The 27,594-nt window shown below is 35.6% G+C and overlaps 1 protein-coding gene and 1 pseudogene across 1 annotated transcript; both read right to left on the bottom strand.

The window, feature by feature from the left end:
• The window catches only part of LOC121784069, a 29,154-nt pseudogene extending 12,018 nt beyond the window's left edge, over window positions 1-17,136 (bottom strand).
• Window positions 17,137-17,371: 235 nt separating this feature from the next.
• On the bottom strand, window positions 17,372-18,682 carry LOC121785577 (metalloendoproteinase 3-MMP-like). The gene has a single exon (XM_042184040.1). It carries the CDS (start codon window positions 18,623-18,625, stop codon window positions 17,699-17,701), a length of 927 nt encoding a protein of 308 aa, XP_042039974.1. The 5' UTR covers window positions 18,626-18,682; the 3' UTR covers window positions 17,372-17,698.
• Between the last annotated feature and the right edge of the window lie 8,912 nt (window positions 18,683-27,594).

Here is a 27,594-nt window from a genome sequence, read left to right as displayed (position 1 = left end):
TTGGTCTTTGGATGGTGTCGTGTCGTCATACCCGGCATCATCTGTCTTTTGGTCTTTTCCGCTGCTTTGTAATCCGATACATTGTTTTTATTTAACTCTGTTTACATTAACTTTAGAAATGTCTTCTTAGTACAATGTTTGAAGTGAACTTCTTTTTAATAAATGCTTTTGGGTCAAATATTCCTGTTCTCCCCTTTCTTCCCCGCTTCTTTATTCCTCCCCTAGTCGCGGTCCACCGTACTTCCTATCCTTAGGAAATGCGGGCGTGACAGTTTCCCTTGTGACAACCTTTTAATGACTTGATGAAATCAAAAGGTGATGAGTTTTTGTCACTTGGGATGCTCCTCTTGGCATGGCCAATTGGAGCAAGTAGTATGAAAATGAGGAAGATGAGGGAGATGGGATGAAAGATCTTAGAGGCCATGAAGGAGTGCTTGAAAAGATGTAAGACTGTTTTCTTTTGTGTGTGATACATGTAACTGCTAATTGCTCCTATTTATAGACTAAGTTTGCCAAAAGATAAGAATAGATATAGAAGAGGTCAAGGGGTAGAATTTATGTGGGTTTGTTTTGCCATTAATTGAATGGCTTTTACTTGGAATATTGGTGTAGAATATATTAATTACTTACAACTCCGTACATAAAAAATAGTCTCATTTGTGGATGACACGGGTAGTAGCAGACGCATAAAATAATTTTAGTAAAGGCTGCATTGTATATACTTTTATGTCTTTGAGTAATTGTCTCATACTCTCTTTTTTTTTAATTTTTCCAAGGATAATTATTTTATTTATCCATTATACTTTTGGTAATTAGACTCCATATTTTATTAACTTCCATCATTCAAATTTTATTACTCTCTTCATTCACTAATAATCGTCCCATTTTACTATTTTCGTTCATCCACCAATAAATATCTCATTTGATATTTTACTATTTTGGTAATGAACCACACAATCTATTAACTCTATGTAATTCATGTTTTTGACTGAGCATTGATTTTTAAGAGATTTAATGAAAAAAACTAGAGTGAATGAAAAAATAGAGTGTTTCGCGGTTACAGTTCCGGTTCCAAAACCGCCGGTTTCGGTTCTGAATCGGCGGCTTTTCGACAGTTTTTTACGGTTTCGAACCGCCGGTTTTCAGCGGTTCTGGCTCGGTTTCACGGTTTTTCAACCGTTTTTATGGTTCTGGCACGGTTTCGGTTCGAAATTTTTTGAATCTGAACCGAACCATGATTCTTAAATTGACGATTTCGATTCGAGTAAATTCTCACGGTTTTGGGTTTAGAACCATAACCACCGGTTATGATTTCGTGGTTAACCGTCGTCAGAACAGTAAATCTTGGGCACCTACATGGCACTACTTTCAAAAACTAAAACAACACTATTTATATATACAGTAACTTAATCCATTATACTAGTAATACTTACTACTCCCTCCATCCGTAAAATGTTGTTCAGTTTTGTCATTTTAGTCCGTCCATAAAAAAGTTGTCCACTTTGTTTTTTTACTATTTTTTGTAAATGGACCCCGCTTTTCATTAACTCTTTAGAGCATCTGCAGCGGTGAGCAGCACGCTGTCCGTCCGTCCGTGCCAGTGGAACGGTACCGCTGTCCGCCGCTGCGCTCTTGCCGCTGGTGCGGCGCTACTCGATGCATCGAGCACGTCCATGCCAGCGACCAGCTGACGTGGCGCGTTCTGATTGGCCAAAGGCATTTCCGTTGGAAATTCAATTTTTTTAAAAAAAATCGAAAATAATACCAAAAATTAAAAATATATATTTTCAGAATCCCAAAAATATGGCCATTTTTTTACCGTTTTCTGGATTTTTTTTTATTTTATTTTTTTATCCCCAAAATCATCTATAAATACACACATTCATCATCCATTTTTCACATCAAATTATCTCTCATTCATCTCTCATTTATATTTTTTCATACAACTTATCTACATCTTCCTCTCTCAATTAAACCCTCAAATGGATTTCATCCATCTCATTGCGAAAGCGGAGCGCGAAGAACAAGAATACTATGAACAATATTGTGCCGCCTATGAAGCCTATGTCGCAGCGAATACCCCCGCCCCTCCTCCTTGACCAACTAGATCAACTCGCCGCTATATCCATCGTGACCGGGAGGAAGCCAACGAAAGGCTCGTTGCCGACTATTTTTTCGACCAGCCGCGGTTTCCGGAAGATTACTTTCGGCGCAGTTTTCGCATGTCAAAATGCTTGTTTATGCATATAGTCAACACATTGTTCGCCCGTGTTGAATACTTTCAAACAAGTACAGACGCAACCGGTCGGCAAAGTCTCTCGGCGTTGCAGAAGTGTATGTGTGCCATCCGACAACTTGCTACTGGGCAAACGGCTGACCTATTCGACGAGTATTTGCATGTCGGTGAGTCCACTGGAATCCTTTGCCTTCAAAATTTTTACGAGGGCGTTCGTTCAGCTTTCGGTGATGAATTCCTTAAGGCACCCACCACCGATGATTGCCAACGGTTGCTTCGTCTTCACGAAACATTCCATGGTTTTCCCGGTATGCTTGGCAGCATTGACTGCATGCATTGGAGGTGGAAGAATTGCCCGACTGCTTGGAGGGGGCAACACTTAAGCGGCCACAAAGGCGGCTGCCCAACACTTATCCTTGAAGCAGTCGCCGACTACCGCCTATGGATTTGGCATGCATATCTCGGTGTTGCCGGATCCAACAACGACTTGAACGTGCTCTATTCTTCACCACTCTTCAATGATGTGTTGAATGGAGTAGCACCGGCGATCGACTTCACCGTCAACGGAAATGCATACCACATGGGTTACTATCTCGCCGATGGTATCTACCCAAGGTGGTCGACTTTCACGAAGACGCTCAGCAACCCGCAAGACCCGAGACGGGTTCTTTTTGCACAGCGTCAAGAGTCCGCTCGGAAAGACATCGAAAGAGCTTTTGGGGTCCTTCAAGCCCGATTCAATATTGTGAAGGCCCCGTCTCGGCTGTGGTACGTGAAAAATATCGCCGACATCATGTACATGTGTATTATCTTGCACAACATGATTATAGCCGACGAAGGACCAAGGGCGGCTAGCTTTTACGACGAGGATGAAGCCGAAAACTCAACCGCGAGGTCTCTCCCATGCCGAGGTGTGCATACGACGGTGGGTGAGAGGATCGAAACAAGGCACACAATGCGCGATACCCGAACCCACGTTGAGCTACAAGAAGACCTAATCAAACACATGTGGGCAAAATTCGGCAACGAGTAGTGGGTTTTTTAAATTTTATGAATTTAATTATGTAATTTTTAATTTTTAGGATTTTAATTATGCACTTTTTAAATTTTAGGATTTTAATTATGTAATTTTTAATTTTTAGGATTTTAATTATGTAATTTTTAATTTTTTTTGTAATTTGTAATATTATTTCGGTTATTTTTAATGAATTTTAATATTGTGGAAATTTTTTATTTAAATTGAATAATAGAATGGTGGGACCCTTGAGCTTGTCCTTGCGGAAGAGGACGGATGTGGGTGTTGTGCTCTTGCCAAAGAGCAGGGAGTAAAAGTGGGTCCGGGCGCACATCCGTGCTCGTTGGCAAGAGCACGGATGTGGATGCTCTTATACTCATATTCTAGCATTAGTTTGGTAAGAGCTAAAGATTTTTTTTTTTTTGAAATTTTCAAATAATTAGCAACAGAAAACAAGAAGAAGAAAAATGTTGGGAGGGGACATGAGTTTTAATGGGAAATTAGTTAAAGTAAGATTCTCTAGAGAAAAATGTTGATAAAATATCAAATAGAATGAGAAAAAGTAATAGAAAAGGAGAAAGGAGAGATGAAGTACCAGAAAAAATAAATTTATCTTTGAAATGAGATAATTTTTATGGAGACACAAAATAGTAAAATAAAATTATTTTTCATAGATTGAAAGATTAACAATCTTCTAATCAATGTTTCAGAACCCAGAGTCGGGAAACATTTATGGAGTCATCATTTACAAAAATTTATAACTACGATATCCCTAACCTTTTAAAAATGATACACTATTTCCTTATTAAAGTTAACTACTTTTATCTAAATTAAAGTTCGATTAGATTAATAATTAAGACTAGTCACTTTTATTAAGTGAATTGAGTTTAAAACTTAGTGTAATTCAACTTCATTTAGCCTAACTTTTTTAGTTAATCAACCAAATTAACAAATTATGTGATATAGATTACTTCATTCGTTTCTTAAAAATAGAAACTTTTTAAACGACATGGATTTCAATGTAAAATTCGTAAAATAAGAAAATGAATGAGAAAAAATGGATTAAATAAGAGAAAAGAAGAGAAAAAGTATGTGAAATTAGTGTTAGTGGATTATATGGTCCATTTCGTAATTGAAAATTTTCTAATTTTAAAAAGCATACCAAAAAGGAAAGAGTTTCTATTTTAAGAAATAGAGGGAGTACTTATAATTTTTAAAATGAAGGCAAAAATTACTAACACAGCCTTCTAAGGAAATAAATAAATAAAAATGTAAAAAATAAAAGTCTAAAAATAGTGTAAAATTAAGCACCTCAAATAAAATTTAGTCTTTATCCAGAAATCTTTTTATGAGGTGCTGAAAAAAATGCAAATACCATTCTTTACAAACATTTTGTTAAATTCTCTAAATTCTGTCCCACATCGACTTGGTGAAGTTCCCATCTAATCTATATAAGTGTGGATAACCCTCCCCCTTATCTAAATTTTGTCCCACATCGACTTGGTGAAGTTCCCATCTAATCTATATAAGTGTGGATAACCCTCCCCCTTATGAGGCCTTTTAAGGGGTGAGTGGCCCATTTCTAATATGGTATCAGAGCGGGCCCAAGTCGATGATGGTTTTCTCTTTATCTCTTATCTACCTCACGAGTGGAAGACCGATGTCCTTTCCGGCCCACATCGATGATGGTTTCTCTTGCATTGCCTACCCACGTGATTAGGCTTGCACAAGGGTCGGAACCCGACGGTTCCGGGCCCGAACCGGCGGGTCAAGGGTCGGAAAATTCGCGAACCTGAACCGGCCCGCCTAGCTCCCGGCGGTTCCGGTTCAGGTTCAAAAAACCGGCGGGTTACGCGCTGGTTCAAAACCGGCGGTTTTCGGCTCGAACCGCCGGTTCCGGGCCCGAACCGGCGGGTTGACGATTTTTTTTATTTTTATTTTTTTGCATTTTTCAACTTTTCAATTTTAATCAAATTACATTACACTTTTCAAGTTTGCTTTTGTATGCAATGTGAGTAAATAAAATTGAAAAAAATACGGCTAAAGTTGCAATTTTATTGAAATTGCATATTTACAAATTACACGTTACAAGTTACAACAATTACAAATTGAAAACATATGGCGGTCTTGAAGTCTTAAACAAAATTTAAATACAAATGAGACTACTAGTGAAGAACTAATTACAAATGACAAGAAACGACGTTGAAGTTCTTAAACGTATAAGTGTATTATATATATACTCTTAACCGGCGAAGAAGATCTTTCTACGTAACTAAATTAAGGACACCTTTAGCAATTCAACTTTAAATGTTGAGTTTCGTCTAACAATCAACAATTATAGTAGAATTGTCAAAAGTTTCCCTCATTTAGCCGTATAGAGAAATATACTTCATCGACTAGAGTATATATAAATACAATTATGCAATTGTATTTGCATATTTTTAAAGTAGGAATTAATGGGAAAAAAAAAGAAATAAAAGAAAAAGGACTTGAGCTCAACTTAAATTAAAAATTTAAGTTGAGGTGCCTACGTATCCCAATTGCTCATTTGCATTAGGGAATCAAAGTCCACGTAGTTCTCTTACCTTACATACCTATTTGGCTTGGCCGGCGGCGGTTGACGGTTGGCCTAATCTTCATCCCCGGTGAATTCATCTTGTGATCCCTCTTGACGATCATTCCAATCATTTTCTTGTTCTCGGACGTCAGCTTTGGCCCAATCATCAAGTAACATCACGGCTTCCATATTTTTCGCCGAGAGCTTACTTCTTGATTCATCCAAAACGCGCGAGCCAACACTAAAAGCGGACTCGACGGCGACGGTGGAAGCCGGAACAGAAAAAATCTCCTTGGCCATTGAAGCAAGGATGGGAAAATCTTTCTCGTGGGTTCCCCACCAATCGAGGACGTCGATTTGGGCGGGAGGAGTAGGACCTTCATCACCAAAGGAAAAGAGTGATTCAAAATATAAATCTAATTCACTGACCATACCTGAGGACCTTCCGTCGGTGCTGTAGTTGTATAGGTCGGCTAGTTGGGATTGCGCGTCGGGGTCATCATAATCGGCTTGAAATGCAAAGCCATAGTTATGTTGTGGAGGAGGGGGTCTTCTGACTTGGTGAGTGGTGTTATACTTGGTTTCATATTCGGTGTAGAGAGAGCGCAAGTTATACTCGAGGTTTTGTTGCACAACTGACCGGTCCGGGAGGTTTATTTGAAAGGTTTCTGAGAGGTCGACTCCAAATTCGTCACTGGTATCGGATTGGATTGCTTGAAGGGGACCAAGATCAATTGAACTCAAATTGTTATAATAAAAATCTAAAATTCTAGAGGTACCTGCTAATTTCCATTTTGGATCCAATACCTTTGCAATCAAAAACACGTTAGGAATCTCACTGAAATACTTGAGCCATTTTTCAATCATATAATACAAAACGCACATTAACTCGGGAGAAGAGGAAGCATTTTTCATTGAAGTTTTAAAACCAAGGGATATGTACATGCAATGCTCCAAAACACGAACAGCAATGCAATAATAAACACCCGACAATTCAACAGTAGCATTTTTGAAATATTTGAACAATTTAAATAAAGACAAACTGTTATCCCAACAACTATGCGAAAGATATAAATCACGGTAGGGGTTAGTTCTATAAAAATCACATAAAGCATCTTTATGTGTCAAGGTAGAATTCAGACAATCATATGTCGAATTCCATCTATGAGACACATCCATAGTAAAATTCGTGTACCTGACATTCTTTTGATGGCAATATTTCTTCCATGCTTTGCCAATAGCTGGCTTTTGATGGATTAATCTAACTGCATTTCTAATAGGAGAGACATGCTTTTGCCATAATTCAAGCGCATCCTGTACACATAAATTTAAAATATGGCAAATGCATCTTTGATGAAAATACTTACCTCCAATTACCGGTGTACAAGCCGCAATCAAATCGGCAATACTTGCGGTGTTGGCAGTTGCATTATCAAAACCAATAGAAAATATCTTGTTGCATAGCTGAAACTCATTCAACACTTGTATAATCAAAGAAGCAATTTCTGGTGCAGTGTGTGGACTTTCAAATTCTCTAAAACCAATTAAACGCTTGTTCAAAGTCCAACTGTTGTCCACAAAGTGAACTGTAATACCCATGTATGAATGACGGTTAAAACAATCCGTCCAAACATCTGAGCAAATGTTCACCCTGTGCCCATGTTAACTAAATAACGTGATAATTCTACCTTTTTTCTCCAAGCACTGCCGAACGGTAGATCGTTGCACGGTCATTCGACCTATTCTTTTGATTGCTACATTCAACCCACTTTGCATAGTAACCTCAAAACTTTTGTCATCAAAAACATTAAAGGGCATATGCTTCATAGCCGCCCATCTAGTCATTGTATCATCAAAATTCTTTTTATCATATTTAAATAGAGGCGCACCTGACGAACCCGAGCCGGCGCCGGCGGGTTGGAAGTTTAGTTGGCTTTGGGTAGAGGCAGTGCCGCATTCTACCGGATGCTTTGCCACTAAATGGCGACGGAGGGTGCCATATCCACCACCGGCGGACCATTTGTACACTTTATCGCAATAGTTGCAATAAACATGAAAGTCCGAAGTCTCTTCTTGAGAGTTCGGATCGTGAGGACTTGGAATCACCACCGCCACCTTCTTGTAGTGTTTGATAAAAATGTCCGATTTCAAAGGTTTTGCCGTGTTAGTGGGTGCAGGGGGAGGCATCTCCTCATTTCCGCCGGTGCTAGAAGGAATACGAGAATGCGATCTATCCTCGTTGTTGTCCGAGTCCGACGATATAGTAACGTCGAACTCCTCATCTCCCCTACCCCCGCCTTGTTGCATTTCAGCAAGTAGCATGGCGGTCCTATGATCTTCTTCCATCTACAAATATTATGTACGTAGAAGTTAAAAGTATGAACGCAAAAAAAAATTAATGAAATTTTGTGCATGTGAATTGGAAAACAAATTTTTCATTACTTACTTGCATGCGTTCGGCTGCCAATCGGGAAACCTCGTCCATAACATCTCGACGACTAGGTCGTCGAGATTTTGAAGGACGCGTAGTGCTTTGATCTTGGGCTATTCCCTTGCCCCGATCACCACGTCCCGATCCACCACGAGAAGAAGACATATTGAATATATTGATAAATGAAAAGTAATATGGACTTGGAATAAAATATGTATGAAGTATAAAAGAAGTGGTAAATTATGAGCACAACAAATATAGTAGTGAGTAGAAAGTGTATAATTAAACTTGCGCAATTAGAGAGAATGATGAGAGAATAGAGAAATGGAGATTGAGAATGAAATCCTTGTTAACACAAGAATGGGGTAAGGAAATATGAAGGAGAAGTGAGGTATTTATAGGAGTAAAATTGGAAGAAATAAAAAAAAAAAATCAAATTTCAAACTTTCAAATTTTCGGCCGAACCGCCGGTTTACCGCCTGAACCGGCGGTTCAACCTCAAAACCGGCGGTTTTTCCACGAAACCGGCGGGTTGGTCCACGGTTTTCTGACACAAACCGCCGGTTTCTGACCTCACCTAGCCCCCTACGCCTGAAAAGCTTCCGGAACCGGCGGAAACCGGTCGGAACCGCCGGTTCAAACCGGCGGTTTTCCTCCAAAACCGGTGAACCGCCGGTTCATACCTATCCCTACTTTGAACCCCTACGAACCCCTACGAACCCTAGCCGTTCGACCCTTTGAACCGGCGGTTCGAACCGCCGGTTCACGGTTCAAGTTATGCCCGAACCTGAACCGGCCCTTATGACCCTCCGACCCTTCAGCCGGTTCAACCCGCCGGTTCCGGGCCCGGTTCCGGTTCATGAACCGGCGGGCCCGAACCGGCGGTTAACCGGCGGGCCGGGCCGGATTGTGCATGCCTACACGTGATGGAAGACCGATGTCCTTTCCGGCCCACACGTGAGGGGGCGTGTTAAATTCTCTAAATTCTGTCCCACATCGACTTGGTGAAGTTCCCATCTAATCTATATAAGTGTGGATAACCCTCCCCCTTATGAGGCCTTTTAAGGGGTGAGTGGCCCATTTCTAATACATTTGTTTACAGTTACTCAAAAATTTAAAATAAATATATTAGTTCTGATTTTTTATTTTATAGAAAGTACTTTATATATAGTAATTAAAAGAAACCAAAATGTCGTATTCATATGTCGAATACATGAATCAGTTCCAGTTTTTCGACCTAGATCATCTATTATTGTATGTGCTCTTTAAGATTAACATGGTTCATGGTATAAGTAGTACTGTACTGAAAGTATACTAACAAAAAGTTTGGCATATAGGTAGATATTTAATTATTACTACAATTTAATGTGAATTTCGGGATAGCTAGGAAATTGTCAACTAAATAAATGTAAAACTTAAATTCATTACTATTGCATATACGAAACTGAATACAGTCTATATAAATATATAAATGCATAGTTTTGATCGTATTTAGAGCATGCCTAACGCTGCGGGCCGGACCGCACCTGGGTCACGGCCCGCAGCCCGTCGCGTTGGAGGGAGCAAAATCACGGCCTGGGTGTCCCGGGGCCGCGCCCAGGTCCAGCCCGGCGTAGCGTTGGAGGAGCATGGGCTGTGACCCAACGAGTCCCGGCCTGGCGTTGGAAGGCCTTCAGGCCAGACTGCAAGCCCCAACTTTTTTTTCAAATTTTTTGCTATTTATATCTCATTTTTTCAAGATTCTTCCACCAATTTCTCCATTTCTATCCTCTAAATTATTTCAATATTTACATCTCCATTTCTCCATTTTTTATTTCTAGGACTTAGTTATTTTTTTTCTAGGATTTGTAATTTTCATTTTCTAGGGCTTGTAAGTACGTAAGTAAATTCTATACTCGAAGGACGTAAGTAAATTTCGGGACGAAATTTTTGTTAAGGTGGGTAGATTGTAACACCCCGACTTTTTCTACTCTTTTTATTGTGTTCTTGAAAGGACCGTCGTTTGTACACTTGAAAATTTTTTCGACCTTGTTTCTTTTGTCGAGAGAATAATTTTTTACAATTTGGCTTTGGGCTATTAATTTTAAGAGTGTTGGGTCATCCAAATTTTCTTATTCTTTAACCAACTTAGCCAAACTCTACAATTTACATGTTGGGCCCAATTTCATCAAAGAACTTTAAGTTTCCAAGCCCAATTCATTTTATTTGGAAACCACACTTTGAAGCCCAATTAGAGATTAATGATTTCTATACATGCATCCTTTCCTCAACCCCACGACACCTTCCACCCTTCATCTTCCACCTTCCAACTCCCTCAATTAATCCTACAACCAAAAGACACCCCATTTAAACATCCACCCTTTCACTTCTCTTCTCACTTTATACTTTACAACAAGAACAAAGAGAGAGAGGAGAAGAAACCGAGAGATGAGGGGAGAAGAAGAGTGAGGCAGCGGCGATGAGGAAGAGAAATGGCGACGTTAGAAGCGTGAGGGCTCCGGTTCAATCGAACGCAGCAACGTCAGTTCAGCGGCAACGATCCAGCAGTGGCGACGAACAGTGGCCCCCTTGCTGCGTTTTGAAAACTGAAACGAAAGAACATATTTTTGAAGGAGAACTTATCTTTCGGGGCGGTTCGGAGTTGGTTCGGGGCTGTTCGGAGATGTTTCAGGGGCTGCCGTGTCGTTTCGAGGTTGAATCGGTGAGGAACGATGGCTGTCCGAACAGCAAACAGACAATGCAGTGGCTAATTGCGAATGACGGCGACGCTGCGAGACCTTCGACTGCACAGCAGCGACGACGCAGCAGCGCCGAGCGTCTGTGGTGGACACGGGTGACGAATCGGAGTCAGCAGCGGCGACGTCGGCGGCGAACAGGCTGACCAACGGGCAGTAGCCGACGACGACCGATCTGGACCGTGAGTTGCAGAGTTTACAGTGATGGAACAAAACGAATTGATAGAGAGATGAGTGATGGTGGTCGAAAGAGGAAAGGGAGCGACGGCGGAGCAGCAACGTTCGTACAGCAGCGTCTCCCGGCTCTGTGCAGCAGCCAACAACAGCAACAACGTGCAGCAACGGGCCGAACAGCGATGGCACCGCTCGTCTGCTCGACTAATTCCGAACAGTAAGTTCCGACACGTTTTTGACCGACCAAATGAACTCCGATTTGACCAATTCTTTTTCCTGAGTAAACTTCATGTTGTCTTCTACGTTGTGTGTAAATTTCAACCCTTTTGGATTAAAGATGAATTTTTGGTGAATTTTTGAAGTTAACTGCGCAACTCTGCCGAAAATGTTTTCTCGACCAGTAGGTTACGTGGTTGTTTTGACTGACCTAAAAGGGGTATTTGGACATGAAATTTTAACTGGAAGTCCTTTGATGAGTCTTCTGTATTGTGGTAAAGTTTTAGCCCCAACGGAAGTCGGATGATTTTTAAATGATTTTTATAAAATCGTTGCGCAGTGCTGCCAGTTTTCAAATGAAATTATATATGTGATGAAGTGATAGGATATGCAAAGATGTATGTTATGATGTGATTTATGTGATTGGAAAATATGTTGATATATGTGCTATGTAAATTTTTAAAGGTGAAACATCGCAAGTGAATCGTGATCGCAAGGGAAAGAAAGTGTTTTCGGATTAAGCTTTTGAGGTGGGCTCTATTACTTAAACTCTTTTATTTGCAATTATATGTATATGGTGAGATAAGGGTGGTTTGAATGTTATGTCATGCCGTATTTTATGTTTTGAATTGCCTATCTGATTGTCTACTATGATAATGTCCTACTAGACTTTGATAGTTAACGAATTCGGGTCTGGCTAGGGAGTGAGTCCCTACTCGGACTAGTGCACTGATGGGGATCGTGAGCCGTCTTCTAGGTCGGCCGGTCCAGTGATCGAGTTTGTGGCCACATTCTCGTTTCACATGATGGTTCAGATATGGTATATGATGGAGGATGATAATGATATGTGTCTGCAGACACCTTTTAAGGAATGATTTAGTGTTTCTCGGCCTTTTAAAGTAAAACTCGAGTTTCACTCAATGATGGCTTGACATAACTTAAACGATAAATGTATTTCGGGCATGAGTTCACTGAGTGCATCAAGTACTCAGCCCTGCATATGTTTTCCCTATGTGCAAGTTGAGCGTTGACGAGGACGGAGGATGTTGAGCATTTGGACAAAGATTGTTTTCAATAAATGTTCCGGTTGCTATTGTGTCTTCATACATAGTAGTAGCCAACTCTCAAATGCTTCCGCTATGCCAAGTTTTAAGAATTTCTTTGATTTCCTTTGAATTGTCAAACGATGTCATTCACGCTATGTACCTTCGGGATTTGAAACCTTGTTGATAAATGAAATTTTGTATTTTGATCGATATGCCGTACTCCTTTTGATTGTTTCCCCTTCTTCCCCGCTTCTTATTTCCCCCACTAGTCGCGATCCACTGTGCTTCCTATCCTTAGGAAGTGCGGTCGTGACACGGGTCCCAGGAAGTGGGTTGACGGGCTTGGTAGGGATTGTGTTGTGGGTGGAGTCTCCCATCCTGTGGATATGGATATGATGGTTGTTGATCTAACACTCTGATCGGATGGAACGGGGGTTGAGGTACGAGCTGCCATGGGTGGTAATCCGCCTCCCGGAGTTGATATCCGGTGTAGCCGTACGACATGTAGACAGCGATTCGGAGGAAGAGCTCTCAATGAAAGCACCAATTGTTAAGGATGAAGTTCCTTAACTCGTAGATTTTGCGTCGAACATCGCGGGAGCTTTTGCCCGTCGATCAATCCGGCGTCAAAATTAGGGTTTTGTGCGTTTTGCACGTTTAAAAGGAAAGAGAGTAAGAGAAAATAAAATAGAAGGATAATTGATATTTCTTGAATGATCAAAATGACTAAAAATGTCCACTATTTATAATAATGGATACTAACTTAATGAACAAGATAAAAGATATGAAAAAGATATGCAAATCCATAATTAACTAACTAAATAATAATAATAATAATGATAATCGTATCAGTGGAAGACTCCCACTTTTGGAAGGCACTTGCCACAGGGTTTATAGCATATGAGGGAACGTTGGACAAGAATCTATAAGTGAGATGTGTTTTGATAGATGGCCATTTAGGGTTTCCTTTAAAGAAGCTATAGTGGGATACTGTGTGGATGTTGCTCGACCTCGACCTGTGTTTCTTGCCACGAGGTTGCATGTAGTTAGTGCCGTTAACGATATCAGGTAGCGCACATCGTGGGGTTATCAGTTTTGATATCGTTGTTTCGTCTACTATACCCGAGGGTTTGATGTGGTACTTTTTTTTGGTAAGTTATGAGGGCTGATTCAAGAATATCATCGAAATTATCATCAGTGGCATGGGTTTTGTTTGGATAATTGAGATAGCCAAATTGCTCGAGATAGGCTTTGAGCTTGTGGATCTCTTTTGTGTTTTTTCCCTTGCGACAACCTTTTAATTTCTTGAAGAAATCTAAAGGGGATGATTTTTTGTCACTTGGGGTGCTCCTCTTGGCATGGCCAATTGGAGCAAGGAGTATGAAAATGAGGAAAATGAAGGAGATGGGCTGAAAAATCTTGGAAGCCATGAATGAGCAATGGAAAGAAAGTAAAGAGTATATAATTTGTTTTGTCTTTATTTGAGTGACTTTGACTTGGAATATTGGATGTAGAAAAAATTAATTGGTAAACAAAGACCATGTCACATTATTCTTATTTATTTAAAAATAGGGGACTAGCTTGTTAATATGATGGAGTGAAATAAGTTAGAATTGGATAAAAATAAAATTAAAATAACATTTTTTTGTAATTTTTTTTATATTGTCATTTCATTTCCACCTTACTATCATTTTAAACAAATAAATAATTCAAATCAAAATCACATTTTGTTCTATCGTTCTATTCGATCATATCAAAATTTCTCTTTGTTATGTAAAGTCTTCTTCTCCACCGTGAAACTAATTAAATATTGTAGAAAATTTAAATTTGTGGAAAGCCACAAAATCCCAATCGAGAAATTTTTTTTCTTTTTCGGCTCCTATTCACATCATCTATTGTGCAATAAGAAATACGAATTTCGAAGAAGAATTTAAGTAATTACCATTTGATGAAGTCTTTATTTTGGAAATTAATTGCATGTCCCTCGAAATCTAAAGCTATGTCACATTGTATTCTACTTAATTCAACAGCCAAATTGAAAACGATCTCAAATAATCCTAATTCCAAGTAAGTTAATTTTATTCATCCTGGAAAATGGATCAAAAACGTGTTATTATTGTCTTTTTCCCTTTAGCGGAATTGACCGAGAGAAGATTGACGACACTGCAAAAATATACAAGTAGTTGGACTGTGTATTGTTGGAATTTTCGGCTTAACCAATTTAATATGTATAATTATCTTTTCACTATTTAATTAAAGTGGTCTATTAAAAAATTTGAGTTAAAATGAATTTGATATCTCCATGTTCTTTCTATAGGCTATTGTGAAGAACATCTCTAATCATCTAGAAGATCTATAATCGTAAAACAATTCTGCCTTTCAATTCCATATGGATGGAGGTATGCTTCCGCTTTATGGTTTATGTTTCTTCTCCGTTGTTCTTGGTTAATCTTTATAGAGAGCTTTCTGTAATTGTTCATGCAAAAAAGAAATACTCCCTCCATACCAAAAAAATATGAGCAATTGATATGGCACATGAATTAACACAAAATTGGTAAAGAAAGAGAGAGCATGAGAATGGTAGTAGTTAAAGTAGTGTTAGTGGATAATGAGATCCACATTATTATTAGTGTTTAATGGTGGTATAAGTTGTAAATAAGTTATGTATATGAGTAATAAATTGAGATAATTTTCTAAAAATAAAATGCATATATTTTTGTGAGACAGGCGAAAATGAAAAGTGTATATATTTTTATGAGATGGAGGAAATATGTAACAAAATGACAAATTCTATGAAACATGCTTGGTAGGGCATATCGTCTGTGACAGATCTAAGATAAACAAAGGGAGACGGGAGCATTGTTTTACTTTAATGATAATTTGTAATTTCACAAAAACTTTTTTATGGAAAAATTTCAAAATGATGTCGTTCGACGTATTCTTAAAAAAATGCCAAGTGGCAATTATAACGTTTCGAGTTGATCCCATGGAAAAACTAAGTCATATTATCGATTTAGGACAACTATGTCTATTAGTTTTACTCTCTCCTACAATAAGAGATCTATTTGATTTGGGCATGAGTTTTAAAAATATAAAGAAAAGTGAGTTGAATAAGTTAGTAGAATGTGAGTTCTATTTATATATATTAGTTTTATAATAAATATGAGTGGAATAAGGGGTTTACTTATCATTTATGATAAAAATGAAATATGACTATTGTTGTGAGACGGGGGAGTAATATATTTTATAAAAATTATATGTATTTTGCTAGGCTCCAAATTAAGGCTAATGTTACTTAACAAACACGAAAGATTTATTTACCATTATGTAATAGAAACTAAATTTAACAAGTCTAAACCGGTCCGAACAGTTACAATTGTGAAACGATAGTCTTGCCAATACACTCATTGATCTGGTTCTTAGAACAATGATCCAAACATTTGAACTCGTGATTAGTGTTAGGGATCGACCAACCAAAAGCTTAGGTCCAACCAAAAGCTAAGGTTGAATGACCTAAGTACACTCAGAGATTTGAGGAGATCAACCCTCACTACACAGATCTAAACAACTAATTGATCAGATCTTCCAGAAAAACCAATATACCGTTAGTAACTTCAAGGAAACATTAAACTCCAAATGTAGATCTGAAATTACAATGAAAAGGATTAGAAATCAATAGGCTCAAGTTGCACTCGATACAACTGCACAGGTCCTTTTAATATCGAGCCCACAATATCCCAATTCATAGTTCGATCTACCACAAGGATGAAGACGTGACAAGCAGAGCGCAATCTGCCAAGTACTGTATCTCGGAGAAACCTAGATCCAGTGACCTTGCGGAAGAACCACCTCAGGAACACACATCACAAACATCACATCTCTCCTCACTAGTTTTCTCACCATCAGTAGAAACCTCGCACACAGTCAAGAAGCACAGACCAAAAACCAAAGGTTCCTACACCACACCTCACTCTCACACACCAGTGTTTACACACATAAGAAGAAGGAGGAGGAAAATCTCAAGCACAAGCACAGAGAATTGCTAAGGAGAAAACCCTAGATTGCAGAGAGAAGCTGCAGAGGAGAATCGAAGTAAAGTGAGGAAGAGGGATTAGGGTTGGGGTATATAAATGACTAACCCAACTCCTCCACTCATCAGCCAACACGTGGCACCACTACAAAAAAAACTCGCTCTTTAATGACGGAATTATCCGTCACTTAACAGGTTAGTGACATAGTAAGTTTCGGCAGATCCGTCATTAAAAAACTTGTCAATAAAAAATATTACTGACGGATTTGTCCGTCACTACAGCTATTAATCCACCCAATGACGGAAAATATAGGCGACTGCTTCGCTTTAGTGACGAAATATTATGTCATTATTTAGTGACTAGCACTTTTCATTCAGTGTATCATTTTTCAAAAGTCTCGAGGACAAAATGGAGATGAAGAAAAGAAAATTGATGAATTATTATCAAATAGTATTTATTACAATTTGGAACAACGTCAACCTCTCTTATGTGTAAAAATTAATTGCCTATATAATCTAGAATACTAATCACCAATTTTCCACCATTCATTTTCTTAAAACCTAGTTTTTGAGAATATAATTTTATTATCAAAATCAAAGTCTGACCACGAAAATTATAATCAAACGAAAACGATGGTCCTCACTCCTACTTGCATACCTGAGATCAACAAGATCACATAAACCACCCTTTCGCATATTCTGGTTCCCAAAATGAACCGTCACAATTTGGTAAATTGTTAACATATGATTAAGTTCTTTCACAAATTAAAGCAACTGACATGATCCAACACATAGATGGTGTTCAGTTTGTTATATAAAATAATATCAAGATATAATCCAGAACTAAGTTATAAGATTATTTTAGTTGAAGGGGTTAGCCATGAATAATTATCACAAGATTATCTGCACAATACAAGCCATGGAACTCGAATTAAAAGATACTCCACTAAATTTCATTAATGCTTGATTATGAAAATAATACAAGCGGTAGTATATATAGACTCTTCTAGCAACCCTATGCGGTTCTTACTTATTTGCGATCCGGGAAAGAACCGACAAAGAAAACCCGAAAAGGAGCTTATATCTTGCTCGACTCTATTAGGACGTACACATGGGCTGCTCGGCCTCTACGGGCTTGGAGAAGGCCAAGTCTGTGTCAGCGCACGAGTAACCTTAGACACTATTACAAATTCCAACATAGGGAAATTATTTTCACACACAACATTAATACTTACTATGACGGATTAAACATAACATTTTATTTATTGTACAGAACTCTTATTCCTTCAATATCATCTGGATGCAAGTTCTTAGTCTGTCCGGCTCCGATCGACGGAAACATGATTGCTCCATTAACTGAACTGTGCCCAAGCCCTAAAAGGTGTCCGATTTCATGAATTGCAACGGTTTCAAGGTCAAAATAGCCCGGAGCTGGCCCAACGGACCACAACTCGTCCGCGTCATAATGGAACCTTCCATCTGTTGGTGCAAATGCATGAGCTAGAGTTCCGCCACGGCCATCAAAAGGGGCTCCATCTTGGTGATTACCTCTAAAGAACCCTATAACCAAATCAGAGAATTGATTGGTTGGGACTTGTGAAAAGGAAAAGTGGGTTGCAGCATCCCACTTTTGGAAGGCACTTACCACAGGGGGAATTGCATTTGTGGGATAGTTGGGCACAAATCTATAAGTGAGATGGGTTTTAGTCCATTTAGGGTTTCCTTGAAAGAAACTGTAGTGAGATACTATGTGGATGTTGCTCGAGCTCGACTCGTGTCTATTGTCACGGGGTTGCATGTAGTTGGTGCCGTCAACAATATCAGGCACCCCGCATCGTGGGGCTGTCATTTTCGATATCGTTTCATCATCTATGATACCTGAGGGTTTGATGTGGAAGTTTTTCTGGTAGGTTTTGATAGCTGATTCCATGGTATCATCGAAATCATCATCAGTGGCATGGGTTTTGTTTGAATAGTTGAGGTAACCGAATTTCTCGAGGTAGGATTTGAGCTCGTGGATTTCCTTTGTGTTGTTTCCCTTGTGACAATCTTTTAATGACTTGATGAAATCAAAAGGTGATGAGTTTTTGGCACTTGGGATGCTCCGATTGGCATGGCAAATTGGAGCAAGTAGTATGAAAATGAGGATGATGAAGGAGATGGGATGAAAGATCTTAGAAGCCATGAACGAGTGCTTGAAAAGATATGTTCGTAAGACTATTTTCTTTTGTGTGATAAATGTAACTGCTAATTGCTCCTATTTATAGACTGAGTTTGGCAGAAGATAAGCATAGATAGAAAAGAAGTCGAGGAGTAAAATTTATTTGTGGGTTTCATTAATTGAATGATTTTAACTTGGAATATTAGGGATAGTATATGAGAGTGATAATAATACTCCCGCCGTCTGATCATGCACGAGTTTTAAGAAATGTAATGAAAAGTGAGTTGAAAAGGTTACTGGAATGTTGGTCATACTTTCATAAATTAGTTTCATAATAAAATGTTAGTATTATTGAGTTAGTGGAATATAAAGTCCATTACCAAATATGGTAAAAAGTGAAATAAGACAAATTTTGTGAGATGGACGAAAATAGAAAAATGGGACAAACTTTCAGGGACGGAGGGAGTAAAATATAAGAACAAACTGACAAGAATTGTGAGATATGTAACAACTTATTCCTAATTAATCATTTATGATTATATAATAGAAAACTGAGCACTTTATATGAGTTTTGATTTTTATGAATTTTGTAAAATTAAAATGTGAATAATATTTTTTTAATGTATTCAAATCAAATTATAGAAAACAACATAAACAATGTTAAATATGCCCCAAACAAGAATTGTGTTTACATAAATATAATCACTGTAATTAATATATATAGAAGAAATATAGATATATGAGTAAACATGTACATGGTTCATAATCTGAATAACTAAATCCTAATGTAATAGGTCAATTCTTATCAAGTGCATATAGTACAATAATAAAAATACAGAAGAAATCTAAATACATGCATAAATATGTATTAGAGTGAACTACATAAACCATCCCTGACGTTTCCATTTGTTTTACTCCAGACCCCTGACAAAAAATAATATCGCCACACGTCTCTGGCGTTTAACATAATTACATATCAGGTTTTTTCGGACTAAAAGACCCTTCAGCCCTAAAAAGGGCATTATGGTCATATCCAATGGAAATTTGCTGTGGTAGGCTGCTGCACTGCATGTACCTGCTATTTACTGTTCACTGCAGAGTTTTGTTCATTAAACGCAGAAACATGTGATATACTGTTCATTTAACCCCACTGTCCACACAGCTTTATTCATTAATCCATTTACATGTTATTTATATAGTATACTTTAAAGATGCTTTAAATCCTTTTATTCTTTATTAGGATTTCTAATTGTTTCTTTGCCAGTCCTTTTAGTAATGAGTTAATTACTTTAACAATATAAATTTATGAATTTTATTATTAAAAATATAACATATATTCTATAGAAAATAATAAAAGAAAAAATGTGTGCGTTGTTTAATAAAAAATTACTTCTTTTATTATTATTTTTTATGTAGTAAAAACACTTTATATTCAACTATAAAAAATGAGTTATAATTGAAATGACTAGCCAAACCACCGAATTTAAGGTGTTTTTACTAAATAAAATAAAATATTCCATAAAAAAGAATAAAAATATTAACGAAACACACTTTTTTTTCTTGTAGTAGTAGTAATATTTTTCATGGAACAACTTTTATATTTTTAATAATAAAATCTATAAATTTAATTAATAAAATAACTAACTAAAAGGATTAGCAAAAACATTTTAATATACGGAGGAAAATATAACAAAGGAAATCCTATGAATTATACAGTACGCATCTTTATCTTTATGCATGTAAAATCAAAATGTATATCTATGAATTAAAGAATAAATTTGCGTCGGGGGTGGGGAATTAAATACTTAGTAGTGAATCTAATGGATTAACTGTTAGGAGTATAATACATTTTTTTGTGCTGGTTTATTATATTTATTTATAATATCTATTGATTAATTGTGTATCAAATTCAAAGTCTTAACAAATTTTTTATGGTATTTTTTATGGTATCTGTGAAAACAAATAAATCAACTCAAACAATTATACTATGATTTGATAAAAATGCAGCCATGTGCAGAGCTAATGTCTGCAAATATGAAGCCATGTGCAGAGTAAAAATGACTGAAATGCCCTGCAAGGCATAAGGGTATTTTAGTCCGAAAAATGGCTACAAATATACGATATGTGATTATGTTAAACGCCAGAGACGTATGTCAATATTATTTTTTGTCAGGGGTCTGGAGTGAAACAAATGAAAACGTCAGGGATGGTTTATGTAGTTGACTCTATGTATTATATGTATTGGGTCATAGAATAACTAAACCTTAATGCATAGGTGAATTCTTATCCAAGTAGATATTTGTTTATACAATAATACAAATACCCTATTTTCATAGGACCCTATTTACTTATATAGATGCGTATTCAAATTAAATATATGTAATGGGAGAAAAAAACATGTATATACATGTGTAATCAACTAGCTCCAGCAATGATAATTTAGTTTACTCTTTAAGACGATAAATCCAAATATTGCGTAGTTAGTTAAAACTTTATTTAAAATTTAATTAAAATTTATTAACTTTTGGCCACGATCAAATTAATTAAAAATGTACTACTATATAAGTATATATCTATTGTACATAAATGAATACAAAGTTAATGTAACATATTACATATATATTAATAAAAATAATTGTATCCCACATTAAAAAAAGAATATAGAATATGGCAATAAAATAAAGACATGCATCCATATTGAAAAATAAGACAAAAAATTATAGAATGTCTCTTGAGTGACTTTTTAGGTATAGCTTTTAGCAATGGACCCAGCTTCATTATGGGTCATTGTAAAAATCAATATTTATAATTAATTTTAAAGAAATTAAAATATCGAAAGAATAAGAAATCGCTTCAATCGCTGGCCGATTCACATTTGACACCGGTCAATTTATCCGATTCACAACAGTCCAATAGTTTAACGATTTATATATTCAAACTACACTGGACAAAACATTTATTTGTGTGTGTTATATCAAAAAAAAATAAAATAGTAAAATAATATAAATAAAAAGCAAAAAAACATAGAAAATGAATAAAGAAAGTGGTTCGAGGAAATAAGCGTTTGAGGTGAGCTTTCTTTTTAAATAAGGGCAATGCCCTAAGTATATTTTATGTGAAAATGATATGAATATCTGTTATGTCGTATTTTGTTTTATTCTATGGAACCTATCTGATGTGGCTTTTGTCATCTATAGAAAATCGAATTCGGCTCTGACTAGGAAGTGAGTCCCTACTCAGGCTAGTGTACACCTATGGGAGATCATGCGCTATCTCTTTCGAGTTGGCCGGTCTAGTGACTTGGAATGTGGCCACATTCCTTGTCATCAACGGTACATATATGGTAGACATCTATGAGAAAATGACCGCAGTCGAGTTTTACGATGGAAATGATTTTAGTGTCTCGGGAATTTCTAAAGTTAAAACCCCGAGATCACTCAATGGTGGCATGATAAATACTTTTCATAAAATGTTTTCGGCATAAGTCCACTGAGTGCATCAAGTACTCAGCCCTGCATATGTTTTAAACATGTGCAGGTTGAGCGGTGACGAGCGCGGTGGGTGTTGAGCATAAAAATGAATGAATGTCTATCAAATGTTCAGAATATGTTGTATCTTCATACATAGCATTATTCCACTCTCGAATGCTTCTGTTGAACGTTGTTTCATTTATCTTCTGATATCATTGAATGTTGTATCTTTTGATTTCAAGTATTGTTGGGATAATATTCGTTTCGAGTTGTTGATTGTCGAAATGGTACTTTGATTTAATTTGATCTATTCCCATTTATTTCGAACTATGGTCGGGTTTTGTTGTTTTCCACTTTCTTTCCCGCTTCTTTAACCCTCACCTGGTCGCGATTCACCGTGTTTTCTATCCTTAGAAAATGCGGTCGTGACAAATACTAAGCTTATTATAATTTATTAAAATAAAATAATTTCATCTAATTAGAGTTCGATTAGATAAATAATTAAGACTACTCACTTTTATTGAGTGAATTGAGGTTTTTAAACTTGCTGTAACTCAACTCCTAATTGATTTAGCCTAACTTTTTTTAATTTATCAACCAATTCAACAAATTAATACAGAATATAATTTTATTTTAAATAATTAGAGAAAGAGGAAAGAGAGTCATTTGAAATTATTAAGTACGTATAAAAAATGAAGGAAAAAATTGATTAAAATAGCCTTTAAAGAAAAAAAATGAAGACAAGGGTAAAAAAAAGTCCAAAATAATACCTCAAATAAAATTAAGTCTTTGTCCAGAAATTTTGATGATATTTATTTTTATGGGACCAAATAATGCAAACACCATTCTTTAGAAAGAAAAATGTATAGTTTGCTTAATAATTTAAATAAATATATTAGTTCTGATTTTTTTTAATAAAAAGTACTCCATATAATTAAAGAAACAAAAAATGTCGTATTCATAAGTCAAATACATGAATCAGTTCCAGTTTTTCGACCTAGATGGCTAGATCATCTTACAATGCATGTTCTCACCAAGAATAACATTGTTCATCGTACAAATAATAAAAGATAGTAATAAAAAGTTTGACATTTAGGTAGAAATTTAATTATTACTTCAATTTAATGTGAATTTCTGGATAGGAAATTGTCAACTAATTAAATGTACAATATAAATTCATTATTATTGTATATACGCACCGCCAAACTTAATGAATGCATGAAATACCTATGTTAAAAAATCTAAATGTATGCCATATCATAATATAGCAACGTTATTATAAAAAACTTATATTTAAGAACGCAAAAATCGAGACGCAATTACTTGCGATAGAAAATTTTAAAAAATAACAATAATTTAGAACGCAAAAGAAAACGTTCTGAAATTAAAGACAAATTAACTTAATCTTTTTTTAGGACGCTTCTATTTGCGTCATCTACTTTTAGTTGGGACGCCAACAATAAGGACGCTTTTTAAAGTGTTAGTGGCATATTTAAAAACATAAATTAATATTTTTAATTGCATTAAAAAATGTCCTTACCAATTTTTGGCTGCAGTGCGTTCATTATTTATTGAGCAACTCACCATACATCTTTTAGCTTTTTCTATAGTCACCTTAAGGATTATACTAATAAAACTTAACCTTTGTGGTTTGTAACTTTTGAGTTTTGTGTTATGCATATCAAAGTTTTTAAATATAAATAATGCTTATTAGTCGATTTAAATTTTAATTAAGATTTATTTACTTAAAGTTACGGTATACATAATCGAAATATATATAATAAGTACGTCTCAATTAAACATAAATTAATAGTACGAAGTTGATATGTGTAGCATATACTACTTCCGCCATATTAAGGGCTGACACGTTCATATCATACTAATTTTTTTTTAAAAATATATAATTATAGAACATGGGGTTTACAATATCCCGAAACTATAGATGCAATCACCTTTAAAGTTCTTTTTTACTTTTTCTTTAAAAACAATTTACCTTCAAAAATCCTCCAAAGCTTGGAAGGCTATTTTAGATTATTATTATATCCAGGCTGCACCAATTTTATAAAATAAGCCAAAAAGATTACTTTTAATTTGTAGTTTATAATATTGGACTTTTATTTTATGGAGTAGTATTTCCATTTCTTCCTTAACTATTTTTATTTCTTACTTCTCTGTATGTTGAGACGTTGAGTAGTGACTTTTCTTCTTTTCATTTCTTCATTGGTCTACCCAAAATAGACGTTGTGCAGGTTGAGCGGTGACGAGCGTGGTGGGTGTTGAGCATAAAAATGAATGAATGTCTATCAAATGTTCAGAATATGTTGTGTCTTCATACATAGCATTATTCCACTCTCGAATGCTTCCTCTGAACGTTGTTTCATTTATCTTCTGATATCGTTGAATGTTGTATCTTTTGATTTCAAGTATTGTTGGGATAATATTCGTTTCGAGTTGTTGATTGTCGAAATGGTACTTTGATTTAATTTGATCTATTCTCATTTATTTCGAACTATGGTCGGGTTTTGTTGTTTTCCACTTTCTTTCCCGCTTCTTTAACCCTCCCCTGGTCGCGATTCACCGTGTTTTCTATCCTTAGAAAATGCGGTCGTGACAAATACTAAGCTTATTATAATTTATTAAAATAAAATAATTTCATCTAATTAGAGTTCGATTAGATAAATAATTAAGACTACTCACTTTTATTGAGTGAATTGAGGTTTTTAAACTTGCTGTAACTCAACTCCTAATTGATTTAGCCTAACTTTTTTTAATTTATCAACCAATTCAACAAATTAATACAGAATATAATTTTATTTTAAATAATTAGAGAAAGAGGAGGGAGAGTCATTTGAAATTATTAAGTACGTATAAAAAATGAAGGAAAAAATTGATTAAAATAGCCTTTAAAGAAAAATGAAGAAAAGGGTAAAAAAAAGTCCTAAATAATACCTCGAATAAAATTAAGTCTTTGTCCAGAAATTTTGATGATATTTATTTTTATGGGACCAAAAAATGCAAACACCATTCTTTAGAAAGAAAAATGTATAGTTTGCTTAATAATTTAAATAAATATATTAGTTCTGATTTTTTTTAATAAAAAGTACTCCATATAATTAAAGAAACCAAAAATGTCGTATTCATAAGTCAAATACATGAATCAGTTCCAGTTTTTCGACCTAGATGGCTAGATCATCTTATAATGCATGTTCTCACCAAGAATAACATTGTTCATCGTACAAATAGTAAAAGATAGTAATAAAAAGTTTGACATTTAGGTAAAAATTTAATTATTACTTCAATTTAATATACGAAACTGAGTACAGTCTATATAAATGTATAAGTGCATAGTATAGATCTTATTTACAACATTATCCGTTACAGCCAAACTTAATGAATGCATGAAATGCCTATGTTAAAAAATCTAAATGTATGCCATATCATAATATAGCAACGTTATTATAAAAATCTTATCTTTTAAGAGCGCAAAAATCGAGACGCAATTACCTGCGATAGAAAATTTTTAAAAATAACAATAATTTAGTACGCAAAAGAAAAGGTTCCGAAATTAAAGACAAATTAACTTAATCTTTTATTTTTTTAGGATGCTTTTATTTGCGTCATCTACTTTTAGTTGGGACGCCAACAATAAGGACGCTTTTTAAAGTGTTAGTGGCATATTTAAAAACATAAATTAATATTTTTAATTGCATTAAAAAAATGTCCATACCAATTTTTGGCTGCAGTGCGTTCATTATTTATTGAGCAACTCACCATACATCTTTTAGCTTTTTCTATAGTCACCTTAAGGATTATACTAATAAAACTTGACCTTTGTGGTTTGTAACTTTTGAGTTTTGTGTTATGCATATCAAAGTTTTTAAATATAAATAATGCTTATTAGTCGATTTAAATTTTAATTAAGATTTATTTACTTAAAGTTATGGTATACATAATCGAAATATATATAATAAGTACGTCTAAATTAAACATAAATTAAGAGTACGAAGTTGATATGTGTAACACAGGGACGGACCTAGCGCAGGCCAAGCCACCGCTGCCAGCGCCGGACCAGTACCCTCATGACCGACCCCAAATGTGAGAAATCATGTAAGTCTGTGTCACTATGCGTAATGGCGAGGAAGAAGAGAAAGAAAAGAAAAAAGGAGAATGGAAACGTGTTGAATTTACAAAAAGTTTAGCTAGTCTAGGAGAGGTACCTAGTATCTACAGTACAGACTACTCCATTCCACACCTTGTATTTTTATCTATTTTAAAAATCCAATTACTATGTTATCAAGTTTTTGTCGGCCCATAGCCGGTTTTTACAAAACTACTTCAAATATTTTTTATATTATGATTACAATTTACAATTAATCGATTATATACATTTGATTGGTGACTTTATAATATTTTTAGTATTTAAATAAAAGTAACGAAGCAAATGAAAAAAAAAATGCATTTGTCAAAATTGCTTTTATTTATCATCCAAATTTATTTTAAATATAATTAAAATTTTGAGATTTATATGTGTTTATTTTTCAATTATTAGATGACCAATTATTTAGGGATAGTGTATCAAGGCTTGATACTTTGCTTTATACATTCGATTTAGAATTGCATTTTAAGAAATTATGATAGTGATTTGTGAATTACTCTATACTTTGGTTTGTTAATTTGGAATTAGATAGCTATGAATTTAGATTAGATTAGGAGTTTTAGTAATATATAGTACATAATAATGGAGATTTATTGAATTTTTTTAATTACAATTATCATCTGGTGTCTCACAAAATTTACAAAAAATTTATATGTAAAATTAAATACAAAATGTTTTACTTTAATTCAGCACCGGCTTCTTCGAACTTCTGGTTCCGTCCCTGGTGTAACATATACTACTTCCGCCATATTATGGGCTGACACGTTCATATCATACTAATTTTTTTTAAAAAAAACATATAATTATAGAACGTGGGGTTTACAATATCCCGAAACTATAGATGCAATCACGTTTAAAGGTGATTGCATCTATAGTTTCTTCACCACTGCAAAAAAAACTCGCTCTTTAGTGACGGAATTATCCGTCAGTAATCAGTGAAATTTCTTCACTTGTCAATAAAAAATATTACTGACGGATTTTTCCGTCACCACAGCTATTAATCTACCCAATGACGGAAAATATAGGCGACTACTTCGCTTTAGTGACGGAATATTATGTCATTATTTAGTGACTAGCTTTTTTAAGTCATTTTTCTGTCACTAGTTGTTGAGCTAGCAGCCGCCATCACTAATTTCCGTCACTATCTAGCGCTTTTTTTGTAGTGCACTGGACTCAACACTTGGGCCTAACACACAAATACAACAGGCCACTGGATATTGGGCCCGGTTACAAGTTTGGCAGATATGGGCTTCTCCAATAAGGGCAATATATCATCACGATTAGAAAAATTTTTGTTACTAAAAATGACGTGTCAAATACATATGATTCAGTGTATCATATTTCAAAAGTCTCAAGGACAAAATGGA

The sequence above is a fragment of the Salvia splendens genome, chromosome 21 (genome assembly GCF_004379255.2).
Source record: "Salvia splendens isolate huo1 chromosome 21, SspV2, whole genome shotgun sequence".
NCBI lineage: Eukaryota > Viridiplantae > Streptophyta > Magnoliopsida > Lamiales > Lamiaceae > Salvia > Salvia splendens.
This window is presented reverse-complemented; position numbering and strand designations above follow the sequence as displayed.